Source organism: Bos grunniens, chromosome 18 (genome assembly GCF_055505025.1).
Source record: "Bos grunniens cultivar Pamir isolate PY7600 chromosome 18, Bosgru_T2T1.0, whole genome shotgun sequence".
Classification (NCBI taxonomy): Eukaryota; Metazoa; Chordata; class Mammalia; order Artiodactyla; family Bovidae; genus Bos; species Bos grunniens.
This window is the reverse complement of record NC_141182.1, coordinates 58,662,159-58,675,581: the sequence shown is the minus strand read 5'-3', so window position 1 is coordinate 58,675,581 and position 13,423 is coordinate 58,662,159. Positions and strand designations below refer to the sequence as shown.

Below are 13,423 nucleotides of genomic sequence, written 5' to 3'. Positions count from 1 at the left end.
GGACACCAGTAAACAGCCTCTCCTTCCTGACCCTGTGAGTTCACATCCTATGACTGATATTGTGAAGGAAGAGGTAGAATGCTGTTGAGTGTTGTTTCCTCAAAATTTTAGCTTTCCTCTTTTACTGTATCTGCATTTAAAACAGTTTTGAGGGTATTTTAAATAAGCAAGATATTTTCCCCCTGAGCTGAAATTAGAAAGTAACCGTGACTGATTAAATACTATGTGGTGTATGTATGCAATGGAATACAACTCAGCCATAAAAAGAATGAAATAATGCCATTTGCAGCAACATGGATAGAGTTAGAGATGATCATACTCAGGGGAGTAAGCCAGAAAGAGAGCAACAAATACCACGTGATATCATTTATGTATGGAAACTAAAATACTGGGGCCTCCCAGGTGGTGCTGGGGGTAAAGAACCCTCCTGCCAATGAAGGAGACATAAGAGATGTGGGTTCCATCCAAGTCTGATCCACTACTTGGGTCAGGAAGATTCCCTGAGTAGTGCATGGCAACCCACTCCAGTACTCTTCCCTGGAGAATCCTCATGGACAGAGAAATCTGCTAGGCTGCAGTCTGAAGGGATGAACATGACTGAAGCAACTGAGCGAGCGAAAACATGACACAAATGAGCTTATCTATGAAGAACAACAGACTCACAGACATAGAAACAGAATTGTGGTTCCCAAGGGGGAAGGTGGGGGAAGGATGGATTGGGAGTTTGAGATTAGCAGATGAAAACTATTAAAGACAGAATGTATCAAGAACAATGTCCTACTGCACAGCACATGGAACTATAGTTAGTATCTTGTGATAAGCCATGGTGGGAGAGAATATGAAAAAAAAATCACTAAATCACATTGCAGTACAGCAGACATTAACACCATACTGTAAATCAACATCATATATCAGAAAAATAAATTTTTAAAACCTGAATATGTCAGATATGAAGTGAAGTGAAAGTCACCCAGTCGTAGCCAACTCTTTGCAGCAGACATTAACACCATACTGTAAATCAACATCATATATCAGAAAAATAAATTTTTAAAAACTGAATATGTCAGATATGAAGTGAAGTGAATGTCACCCAGTCGTAGCCAACTCTTTGAGACCCCCATGGACTGTAGACTGCTGGGCTCCTCTCTCCATGGAATTCTCCAGGCCAGAATACTGGATTGGGTAGGCGTTCCCTTTTCCAGGGCATCTCCCCAACCCAGGGATGGAATCCAGGTCTCCTGCATTGCAGGCAGATTCTTTATCATCTGAGTCACCAGGGAAGCCCAAGAATACTGGAGTGGGTAGCTTCTCCCTTCTCCAGCTGATCTTCCTGACCCAGGAATTATACTGGGGTTTCCTGCATTGCAGGTGGATTCTTTACCAGCTGAGCTACCAGGGAAGGTATGATAACATGACAAACTGTGGAATTAATGAATGGATCCTCTGCCACGTCCTTCATTTCCAGCTCACCCTTCTTACAAGTAGATGTTACCAAGCTGAATGTGGGTCCATAGGAGTCTTTCAACGTATTGTTGCATGCAATTTTCTAATATTTTGTGGATGGTTTTTGCATCTATGTTTATGAGAGATTCTGGCCCGTAATTTTCTTTATATATATTGCCATTTTGTGCTTTTGGTATCAGAGTGATGTTGGTCTCATTAAATGAGGTAAAAAGCGTTCTCTTCAGTTTTTTTGGAAGTGCTTGGGAAGCATCGGTATTAACTCTTTGAATGTTTGGTAAAATTCACTTGGGAAGCCATCTCGTCCTGAATTTTTGTTTGGGGAAGTTTTCTATTACTATTTCAAGCACTGGACGAGTGATCAGTCTAGTCAGGTTTTTTATTTCATGATTCAGTCTTGGAAGGTTGTATGATTCTAAAAATGGACCTTATTCTTCTGGTCTGTCCAAGTTTGTTGGCATAGATAGATGTTCACAATATTGTCACAATTATTTGTATTCTTGTGTAATTATTGCTCTTTTTCTTCTTGTTTCATAATGTATTGATCAGAACCTTCTCTCTCTCTTTTTCAAAAGTGAGTCTAATTAAAGGTTTCTCAATTTTGTTTCCCTTTCCAAAGAACCAGTACTTAGTTTGATTGACCTTTTAAAAAATATTTATTTATGTATCTGGGTGCACTCTGCCTTAGTTGTGGACTCGGTATCTTTAGTTGCGGCATGCAAAGTCTTAGTTGTCGCATGTACTATCAAGATCCTGGACCATGGATCAAACTCAGGCCTCCTGATTGGGAGCATGGAGTCCCAGTGGACTTAGCTACTGGATCACCAGGGAACTCCCTGATTGATCTTTTCTACTGTCTTTTTAGTCTCTGTTTTATTTATTTCCACACTAATTTTATCATTTCCTTCATTCTCCTGACTTTGGGCTTTGTTTGTTTCTCTTTTCTAGTTTCTTTAGGTGTATGGCTACAATGTTATTTGAAATTTTCCTTCTTTCTTTAGGTGGGCCCATATTGCTGTAAACTCCTCTCTCACTTTTCTAGTTCTCTTCTCAAAGATGGCTTCTTCATTTCATACCATTGTGAGTGGAATATAGGATATATGTGATTTCTACTTAAATGTGTTGAGATTTGTTTTGGGTTCCAATATATGATCTATCCTTGAGCAATCGAGCCAGGAGCAGTACCCATGGCTGACAACTCAGAGAAATGGATGCGTTGGTGAGTGAGTAGTCTGAGCCACATATTGGGTACCCCAGTCCTAGGGTCCTGTGTGTTTGATACAAGCCTGTCTGGTGGGAGAAGCGCTGGGACGAGAAGAAGAGCTATAGGAAGATAGGACTATGCTCATGAGGAGCACACATTGACTAGTCCATGAGGCAGGGAAGACAGAGGTCTACTCAAGTAGCTGCTGTTTTACCACAACCAACTCACCACACATCCAGCCCCAGTGGAATGAACACACCAGTCCTCCTCCCTCCATGGCACTGGATCTGGAGCAGTCACTGTGAGGGAAGAGTTGACGGAGGGACACAGAGATAACCCACAGCCAGGGCAGAGCCTGGGTGGAGCAGTGGCAGCCACTGTTGGTGTTGATTCAAGCAACCCCCCAGAAGCAGCCCGGAGATCATATGACAGCTATTTCACTACAGCTCATTACGCAGGGATAATTTGCAGGTAAATATGCAAAGAACTGCCTACCCTGAGGAGCAGTTTCACACAGTGCAGGAGTGACAGAGGATGGGGAAACTTTAGAGACACAAGGGACTTTCCATCCAGACAAGACAGAGGGGTCTGCTCTAGTGGCTGCAGAGTTTCCCACGACCATCTACCACCTACTCATGTGCCCAGCCTGAACATAGCAAATGCTTCTGCCCAACTCAATCCATGTCATATCGCTGCATTGGATCTAGGGAGCCTACAACCAGAGAGAAGACTTCACCAAGGGACACAGAACAACCTGGTTCTGGGACAGAGCTGTTCCACAACAGCTCACTTCTCAACCAATGCTTAGGGTCCCCGTGAGCTCCTGCAAGCTGTAAAGAGCAGCTCCATAACAGGGTGGGGGTTGCAAAGACAGGGAGCAGTCTTCAACTGTGAAGGACAATGGGAACTTGCACTTGAGGCTGCGACAGCACAGCCATTGGCACCTACATAGGCAGAGCATCAGACCCCTGTCTGCCCATGGTTCCCAATTGATTCAGAGGTCTTCTTCCTCTGGGGAAATGGACCCAAGGTGTGGAGAGGAACAACACACACTTAGAAGAAAGAGATTCACCTTGGGCCTGACCCACAGGGTTTCTGTTCTGGCACCTAACTGGATTTAAAAAAAAAAATGAGTTCTTTCACTATGTTTCCTGCAAGAGACTTACCTCAGATATAAATCTGCAAAGAGACAAACACACAGAGACTAAACAAAACACTACTAAAACATGATAGTGAAAGGTTGTTGTTGAACAATACAAAGACGCCAGGATTTTTGGCCTTCGGAGGATAAGATTTCAACACGGGGCCAGAGACGAGGCTTGATCACTCAGAGCTTTTGTGTAATAAAGTTTTATTAAAGTATAAAGGAGATACAGAAAGCTTCTGACATAGGCATCAGAGAGGGGCAGAAAGAGTACCCCCCTGCTAGTCTTCAGCTGGATGTTATATAGTCACTAACCGTCTGTTAATGAAAGAAAGGAATGTCTTAAAACTCAGAATGGCACAAGGCCCCTCATCCATAAGGTGCATTTTGGGATAATCTTGACACTAGACGACTCATCCCAGGCCATAAAATGATTAACTTGAATCTTGTAGAAGGGCAGATTACCATACAAATAATTTTGTTTACATAGGTTAGGGGAACAGTATCTGAGTATAATATTCTGCTTTGTCAAGTAGCTTCTGAGCCATTAGGCAGAACCGACTTGAAGACAGAGTCTGGGGTAAACGCACAGTACATTAAATAGCTTAAGACAAACATTTCCATAAGAAAAATGCATTGGTTATCTCAAGGTTTGAGAATAGTTAACTTCAGGTGAAACCAGGTGTCATTATGGCAACACAGTATGTTAAGAGAAACCTCCTTTTAAATTTGTATCGAGAAGAAAAAAATATTGCTAGTTTGTTTCCTCCTGTCACTTAAGAGAGACAAAAATGTCTGACACTTGCAGGCTATTTCCTCCACTTGGAGACTCCTGGCCTTCCTGCCTGTTACCCTCTCAATAGGTTCAAAAAACATATCAAGAGTAAATCAGAAATTACCAGAAGACAAATGAGAATAACAACACAACTTTCCAAAATTGATGGAACACAGTAAACACATTTCTAAGAGAAAACTTTATATCAATACAGGCCTATTTCAAATGTCTGAAAAAATCTAAAGAAAAAACCCAAATCCACTTAACTGACCAAATTTCTAGAAACCGTCTTTGATGCTCGGGGCTGGTGCACTGGGATGACCCAGAGGGATGGTATGGGGAGGGACATGGGAGGGGGATTCAGGATGGGGAACACGTGTACACCCATGGTGGATTCATGTGGATGTATGGCAAAAGCAATACAATATTGTAATTAACCTGCAATTAAAATAAATACATTTATATTAAAAAATAAGACTGAATTAGGAAGAAATAGACAATCTAGAAAGCAAAAAAGCAAAATGGCTGTCTGAGGAGGCCTTACAAATAGCTGTGAAAGGAAGAGACGTGAAAAGCAAGGGAGATAAGGAAAGATATACTCATTTGAATGCAGAGTTCCAAAGAATAGCAAGGAGAGATAAGAAAGCCTTCTTCAGCGATCAATGCCAAGAAATAGAGGAAAACAACAGAATGGGAAAGACTAGATATCTCTTCAAGAAAATTAGAGACACCAAGGGAACATTTCATGCAAAGTTGGGCGCAATAAAGGACAAAAATGGTATGGACCTAACAGAAGCAGAAGATATTAAGAAAAGGTGGCAAGAATACACAGAAGAACTGTACAAAAAAGACCTTCACAAGCCAGATAATCATGATGGTGTGATCATTCACACTCACCTAGAGCCAGACATCCTGCAATGTGAAGCCAAGTGGGTCTTAGGAAGTATCACTACGAACAAAGCTAGTGGAGGTGATGGAATTCCAGTTGAGCTATTTCAAGTCCTAAAAGATGATGCTGTGAAAGCGATGCACTCAATATGCCAGCAAATTTGGAAAATTCAGCAGGGGCCACAGGAATGGAAGAGGTCCATTTTCATTCCAATCCCAAAGAAAGGCAATGCCAAAGAATGCTCAAACTACTACACAATTGCACACATCTCACACACTAGTAAAGTAATGCTCAAAATTCTCCAAGTCAAGCTTCATCAATACATGAACTGTGAACTTCCAGATGTTCAACTGGTTTTAGAAAAGGCAGAGGAACCAACCAGAGATCAAATTGCCAACATCTGCAAAAAAGCAAGAGAGTTCCAGAAAAACATCTATTTCTGCTTTCTTGACTATGCCAAAGCCTTTGATGTGTGGATCACAATAAACTGTGAAAAATTCTGAAAGAGGTGGGAATACCAGACCACCTGACCTGCCTCTTGAGAAACCTATATGCAGGTCAGGAAGCAACAGTTAGAACTGGACATGGAACAACAGACTGGTTCCAAATAGGAAAAGGACTACGTCAAGGCTGTATATTGTCACTCTGCTTATTTAACTTATATGCAGAGTACATCATGAGAAATGCGGGGCTGGAGGAAGCACAAGCTGGAATCAAGATTTCTGGGAGAAATATCAATAACCTCAGATATGCAGATGAAAAGACCCTTATGGCAGAAAGTGAAGAGGAACTAAAAAGCCTCTTGATGAAAGTGAAAGAGGAGAGTGAAAAAGTTAGCTTACAGCTCAACATTCAGAAAACTAAGATCATGGCATCCAGTCCCATCACTTCATGGCAAATAGATGGGGAAACAGTAGAAACAGTGGCTGACTTTATTTTGGTGGTGGGGGGGGGGGGCTCCAAAATCACTGCAGATGGTGATTACAGCCATGAAATTAAAAGACGCTTACTCCTTAGAAGGAAAGTTATGACCAACCTAGATAGCATATTGAAAAGCAGAGACATGACTTTGTCCACAAAGGTCTGTCTAGTCAAGGCTATGGTTTTTTCCGTAGGCACATATGGATGTGAGCGTTGGACTATAAAGAAAGCTGAGCGCTGAAGAATTGATGCTTTTGAACTGTGGTGTTGGAGAAGACTCTTGAGAGTCCCTTGGACTGCAAGGAGATCCAACCAGTCCTTCCTAAAGGAAATCGGTCCTTAATATTATTTGGAAGGACTGATGTTGAAGCTGAAACTCCAATACTTTGGCCACCTTCTGTGAAGAGCTGACTCATTTGAAAAGACCCTGATGCTGGAAAAGATTGAAGGTGAGAGGAGAAGGGGACGACAGAGGATGGGATGGTTGGATGGCATCATCGACTCAATGGACATGAGTTTGGGTAAACTCCAGGAGTTGGTGATGGACAGGGAGGCCTGGTGTACTGCGGTTCATGGGGTCGCAAAAAGTCGGACACGACTGAGCGAGTGAACTGAACTGAACTGAATCAAAAACCTCCCAGAAAACAATGTCCAGGGCCTGAGGGTGTCACATGTGATCCTATGAAGCATTTTTAAAAATAAAATCTACCCTTCTTAAACTATTCCAAAAATTAAAGAGGAGGAGAACACTCTTAAGTTTATTATATCAGGCTAACTTTACATTGATATCAGTACTATAAAGAGACACTACAGAAAATTACAGATCATTTTCTTGATGAATATGGTTGAAAAAAATTTTCAACAAAATATTAGCAGACAGAATTCAACAATCTATTAAAGATATCATAAATGATTACCACGTAGCATTGTTCCAGAGATGCAAGGATGGTTAAAAATCCATAAGTCAATCCACGTGATACACAACATTAAAAAAAGGAAGATAAACACAAGATTTTGTAAATAGACTTAGAAAAAGCATTGACAAAATCTAACATCCATTCATGGTAAATACTCTCAGAAAAATGAGCATAGAGAAAATACATCTCCACGTAACAAATCAAACCCACAGAGGTGGATATCTGAAAGCTTTTTCCTCTAAAATCAGGACCAAGACAAGGATGCTCACTCTTGCCACTCTGGTTTAACAGTATTTGGACAAAAACTAATAAGAGACATCCAATGCCTAAGAGAAGTAAAACTGTCACTACTATAGAGAAATGATACTTTCTATAGAAAACCCTAATGTCTCCACCAGAAAACTAATGAATTCAGTACACACACACAATGGAATATTCCTCACCCTTTAAGAATAAAATTTCGCTGCTTCTACCATAGATGGACCTGGAAATCATTCTGTTTAGTGAATTAAGTCAGACAAAGTTAAATACTGTATATTATCCCTTGACATATGGAATCTAAAGCTAGTACAAATGGATGAAAATAATGATATAGAAAAAGACTCTCGCATATAGAGAATAAACTAGTGCTTACCAGTGGAGAGAGAAAGTGGGAAGGGGCAAGACACAGTAAAGATTTAGAAGTACACATTACTATGTAGAAAATAAATAAACTACAAGGACATACTTTACAGCACAGGGAATATAGCCAATAGTTCATAATAACTTTAAACAAAGTATAACCTATATACTGAACCACAATGTTGTACCTCTGCCACTACTATAATACTGTAAATCAACTATAATTCAAGGAAAAATTTGACATAAAAGAAAAGTTATGCATTGTGATATGTGGTTGTAATGGCAGTTACATTACAATATTTATGTGTAACAAATTATCACATCTTACACTTAAAATTCACACAATGTTATATGTCAAATATATTTCAGTTTTTTAAATCTGCTGAAATATATTTTTCTTTCAGTGTGTTTTGTATTGTACTTCACTTCAAACTGCTCATTTCTACATGAAAATATTTAAATGCGCTAATCTCCCTGCAAGACTCTTTCTAATAAATACTGCCATCTCTCTTAACAATGTGAACTATAAACTTGTAACTGGCTCCCAAATTCTTACCTGATTTTACCTTTGCGTAGTAACCAGGGTATTCTTTACTCTGTGAGGACATTAATTTCTTCCATTTTATTTCTGACTACTGTACACACTGATCCGTTTTCATGTATACTTTTATCTATAATTCCACACCTACTTCATCTGTGGGAAATTCGTTCTGTTAGACTGAAAGTAACACATTTGAACACTTTATAATATGCATATCATTTCAAGACTTGTTTATTGCATAAATTTCTGAACTCCTTTTCTACAAGGAAACTTCAATGATATGATTTTTTATGAGGTATTCATATTTCATGACAATATATTTCAATTGGTCTTTATATTGAAGAAGACATTTGGCATGTCCTGTATATTATCTTGAAATTCAAAATTTAAATTAGGATTCTGAGGGTGAATAAATGAGCTGGCAGTGGCTCATTATAGAATAAATAAAATTCACACTTTTCTCATAATAGTAGAGGACTTTGCATTTCTTTTCCAGGCAAAGTAGAGCCTTTGTACACTGGAGTCACGGCTTATGAGCAGAAAGGGGCTGACACTTGGGAAGCATGCTGCTATGATTATAGTCATGTTCACAAACAACCAGCTGGGCTGAACAAAAAGAGCCAGAAGAACTTGAAAGATGGAGGAAAGAGTATAAAAGCAGACAAAGGTGCCCCCCAGGAGAAGGATGGTTTTAGTAGCCCTGGACTCAGGGGAGGACCTGGAGGAGGCATCAGTCCTACGAATGTGCTGGACCTGCTGCTTATGTCGGTAGAGAATGAGAACCATGGAGCCACCGGCCCAGAGCGTGAGCCCCAAACATAAAACATCAGGGGATGACAGCAATGCTGCATACAAGGCGTCTCTGGTTTTTATATTCTTCTGGCCAGTTTGAATACTAGAACAGCAGCCATAATCTCTTTCCTCTGTGATGTTATTGTGACTCCATTTGCCAGTTATAAAGATAGGAAAAATGACATTTACCGGCATTTGGAGGATCCAACACAGTAAAATAGAGGGAACGGTGTACTTGGGAGCTATTACTTTCAGCACTGCCCACCTGGAGTTCCAGGGACTGATTGTGATCATCTGAAAGACACTCAAGAGGCAGATGCTGCCAATGGACATTCCCCTCCCCATTCTGTGTAGAAAGAAGAGAAGTTTGCAGCCAAAATCACTGCGGATCTGCTTCCACCCAAAGATTGACATTGTCTCGGGGACCCCTTTACAGAGGAGGACCAAGGAGTTGGCCACAATCAGGTGCTTAAGGATCAAATCTGTGGACCTTAACCTGTAACCCATGACGTGAAGGACGATATAACTGCAAAGGAGTGAGAAATTCCCCAGGATTCCAACCACGGTCTGTGTTAAGATGATCATGCCTATTATGAGAAAGCTGCCAGCCATCCTCTCAGTTCACAGTCACTGGTACTTGTCTTGTGAGTTATTGTCTCTATGGGAACATCAGGTGTGTGCTGTATGCATCATGTCCACTGAAATCCAATATTCTCCACTTATCCTCAGGTCCCACTTGGAAAATTTTGCTTTATGCTTTTCTGCTACTAGTAGCCTTAAAAGGGCTCAATGTATAACATTGAAAGAGCACTTAAAATGCAAAATTACTTGTTGAAGGCACTCCATGCTATCACTTCATTCTTCACAAATCCACGAGCCTGGGATTTCTGTGACTTCAATTTTTTCAAGGAAAGGTAACACAGAGAGGTTATGTATTTGTTGAGATCTGCTGCACAGGGCAGAGTGAAGACTTTAGAAACTCATTAGGCTGGTCAAGAGAGTGCACTGACCCACCAGCTCTGCCAAAAACCAGTTAGTTGTATTCAAATAATAACCCATACCCATATTTAGTTTTGATTTCACAACTTCTTAACTTGATTTTAGACCAATGGTCTTTTATATTTTTATTATAAGAAGATTCCATTTTTGTAAAGCTTTATTCTTTAGGGCACTATGTACTATGTATTAGGTTTTAGATATCTTAATACATATATATGGATTGCTGGCAGCAGAATATGGCATATGGCAGGAACCTGCCCAAGATAACTTAATGTCATGAAGATGAGAATGGCTCAGTACTGGAATGGTATTAGGATGCTTTTATGTCTGTAATGTAGGTATAATGTACCTATCACAGGAATTATTGAATAAGCACAAGTAACATTGTAAACTTTGAGCCATAAAACACTAATACATGATAAAAGAGTGCAAAAACTGAATTATTGTTGTTTTCAATTCATATACTTATCTATTTGTTAATTCCAGAGCTAAGCAAAAATAGCAACAAAGAAATAATATTTGTGCATGCCACTGACATACCAGACATATGTGTAAAATAGCATCTGCAAGGCATGTATTCTTATGTATTTTATAAATTCAGAGACTGGATTTTTGGATTGATAGTAGCCTATTTAAAAAAAAAAAAAAAAGAATCAACATGCTAGGAGACTGGCAGCTGCTGCCTCTAACTTACAATTACCATGTCAACCGTTCTTTAAATCTAAGAATGACAGTAACCTCACCAGAATGAACACACTACAGAGGTTTTCAGTTCAGGCAAAGCTACTGTCTACACTAATTGCATCAGACATCCAGGACTGGAACAACCCTTTCTATTCAAGTCGTTTTCATTTAGACACACTTTCTGCATGGGATTAGATGATTTCTTCAGATCCATCATACATTTTAGTGCAAACCTGTATGGATTGGTGGTGAACTTCTAGTCATCCTGAACATGGAGTCTATAATTCCTGTAAGGCAGACTCAACAGCAGATTGATTTTACAAATGTATTTTACCAGTTAAAATACAATTTTTTTTAAGTTGAGAAAAATATCTTTATTGGAATTATGCCATGTATGCAGTTTCATTCTTTGCCTAGAAATGGCTTTGATGGACATGAATGAGTTAAACCCAAGAGCTTTAACTCAGTGAGAAGCAAAGCTTTTTTCAGTATAGTTAACAAATAGCTTAAATATTACCAAATGATAGACCATATACTTATTTACAAATGACATTTCCCCAATGTGGACTAGGATCCTTTCATCACAAATATTTTTAAGCACCTTAAAAATCAGGTTTTGCTGTAACGTGGATTGAGTCACAACAGAAACTGTCAGAGGATTACATTTGATTGCATGAAGGGTCTTTAGAGATTGCCATGGGTTCTAGAAACCCATCTCTCAATATTAGCTCAGCTCATGCCTCAGACTTACACCATCCTGCCCGCTGTTGGCACTGAATCCAGTTACTACACAGAAGATTGCCTTTGTCTGATATGATCTCTTCTCCAGACTCTTGATCTGACTTTCTCTTATAGACTCTGCTGCTTAGAATGAGATGGAAAACACTTACCTGACACCTTCCTGCTATCAGGAGAGTGGGCTTTCTGGTGGTCATTATACCTAGTGTCTGTGTGGGAGGGAGGCAACTGGATCCTGATATATGGGTTTGAGATGCTGTGTCCCCCCCTCCCCTCCCATCAGAGCTGCAATTATCATTTCACCTGCAGCAGCAATGGGAGTGCAGGCCTGGGATCTGAGAACATTTCTGGAAACTTTTCTCTCGGTTGTTAATTACTGGAAACAATTACAAGTTTCTAGTTAGCACCCTTAGGAGACTAAAGGAGTGTTTCCAAGAGCCTTCTTACTTTCCATGATCCCTGGAGGCAGACAGGGTCTCACATCGAGGAAAGCTGGACTTTCTGAAGTCACACACATAAGGGACTGGCATGAACTGTGTGTCCCTCTGCATTCTTTACTTCCCTGAGATGTTTCTCTACCCTGAAACTAGAGCTCTCCTAATCTTCAGACCGTTAAACTGAATGATCAATTAAAGTATTGTTAGAGAAATGGAATGGGACAAAATACCTGGGAAAAACATTCAAAGAGAGACAAGTAAAAGGAAGAACAGGACACATTACTCATTATAGAAAATGTCAGCACAAATCAGAGCCAATTAATTGGATGCTTTGCATAAATCGATGCCAATCAACATGGAGATGTTGTAGAAAAATTTACTTTATGATTATTCACCTCCATTAGCAATTAGAATCAGACACAGAACAATATGGGGCTTCCCTAGTAGCTCAGACGGTAAAGCATCTGCCTGCAATACAGGTTCGATCCCTGGGTTGGGAAGACCCCCTGGAGATGGAAATGGCAACCCACTCCAGTATTCTTGCCTTGAGAATTCCACGGACAGAGGAGCCTGGTGGGCTACAGTCCATGGGGTCTCAAAGAGTCAGACATGACTGAGCAACTGACACACAACAGAACAATATACATGGAAAAAATGAGAAGGTTCAAAATGAGTGTCTCACAAATGAGCACTTAGTTCTGACGGCTCAACAGACAGATTCTACCATTCTTGTAAATATCAGATGAACCAATACTCAATTACTTCATTCAAAGAGATAAAATAGTTACCACAGTGCTCTACATTAATTAATTAATTGTGCTATTTTTCAAGAATAAGCACTTGGTACTCTGATATTAAGAAATATAAATTAGGACTTGCAAGAAATCTGGTTTTTTCGTATAAATACATCTACATTTGATGCAGCGTCATGATGCAATCACTGCCGATTTTCAAGTTAGGGATTTGGAGCCATACTTGGTGGTCAACTAAGTCTGCACACAAACTCATTTGAACACCTACAGGCAGATGCAAACACCCATGTGCATTAATACTCACATACTTATGTATATAGTACTTGCACAATTATAGTTTAAAACTCACAAACATTTGTGCACATGCTCACCACACCCAAACTCACATCATATTCCTAAACACATGACACACATTCATATGAACTCACATTGTCACATTCACCTTCATAAAATCAACTTACATGGTCCCTGTGTATCTCTGGATGATGATTTCATATACAGAAGAACAGGTATATCTCTAGACTTCTGGACACAGGAAAAAGGCATCC

The 13,423-nt window shown here is 39.9% G+C and overlaps 1 protein-coding gene across 1 annotated transcript; it reads right to left on the bottom strand.

Annotated features, from left to right (window-relative positions):
- Positions 1-7,125: 7,125 nt before the first annotated feature.
- LOC147354415 (vomeronasal type-1 receptor 4-like) lies at positions 7,126-12,622 on the bottom strand. The gene has a single exon (XM_086353963.1). The coding sequence runs from the start codon at positions 9,875-9,877 to the stop codon at positions 8,924-8,926; it is 954 nt and encodes a 317-aa protein (XP_086210089.1). The 5' UTR covers positions 9,878-12,622; the 3' UTR covers positions 7,126-8,923.
- Between the last annotated feature and the right edge of the window lie 801 nt (positions 12,623-13,423).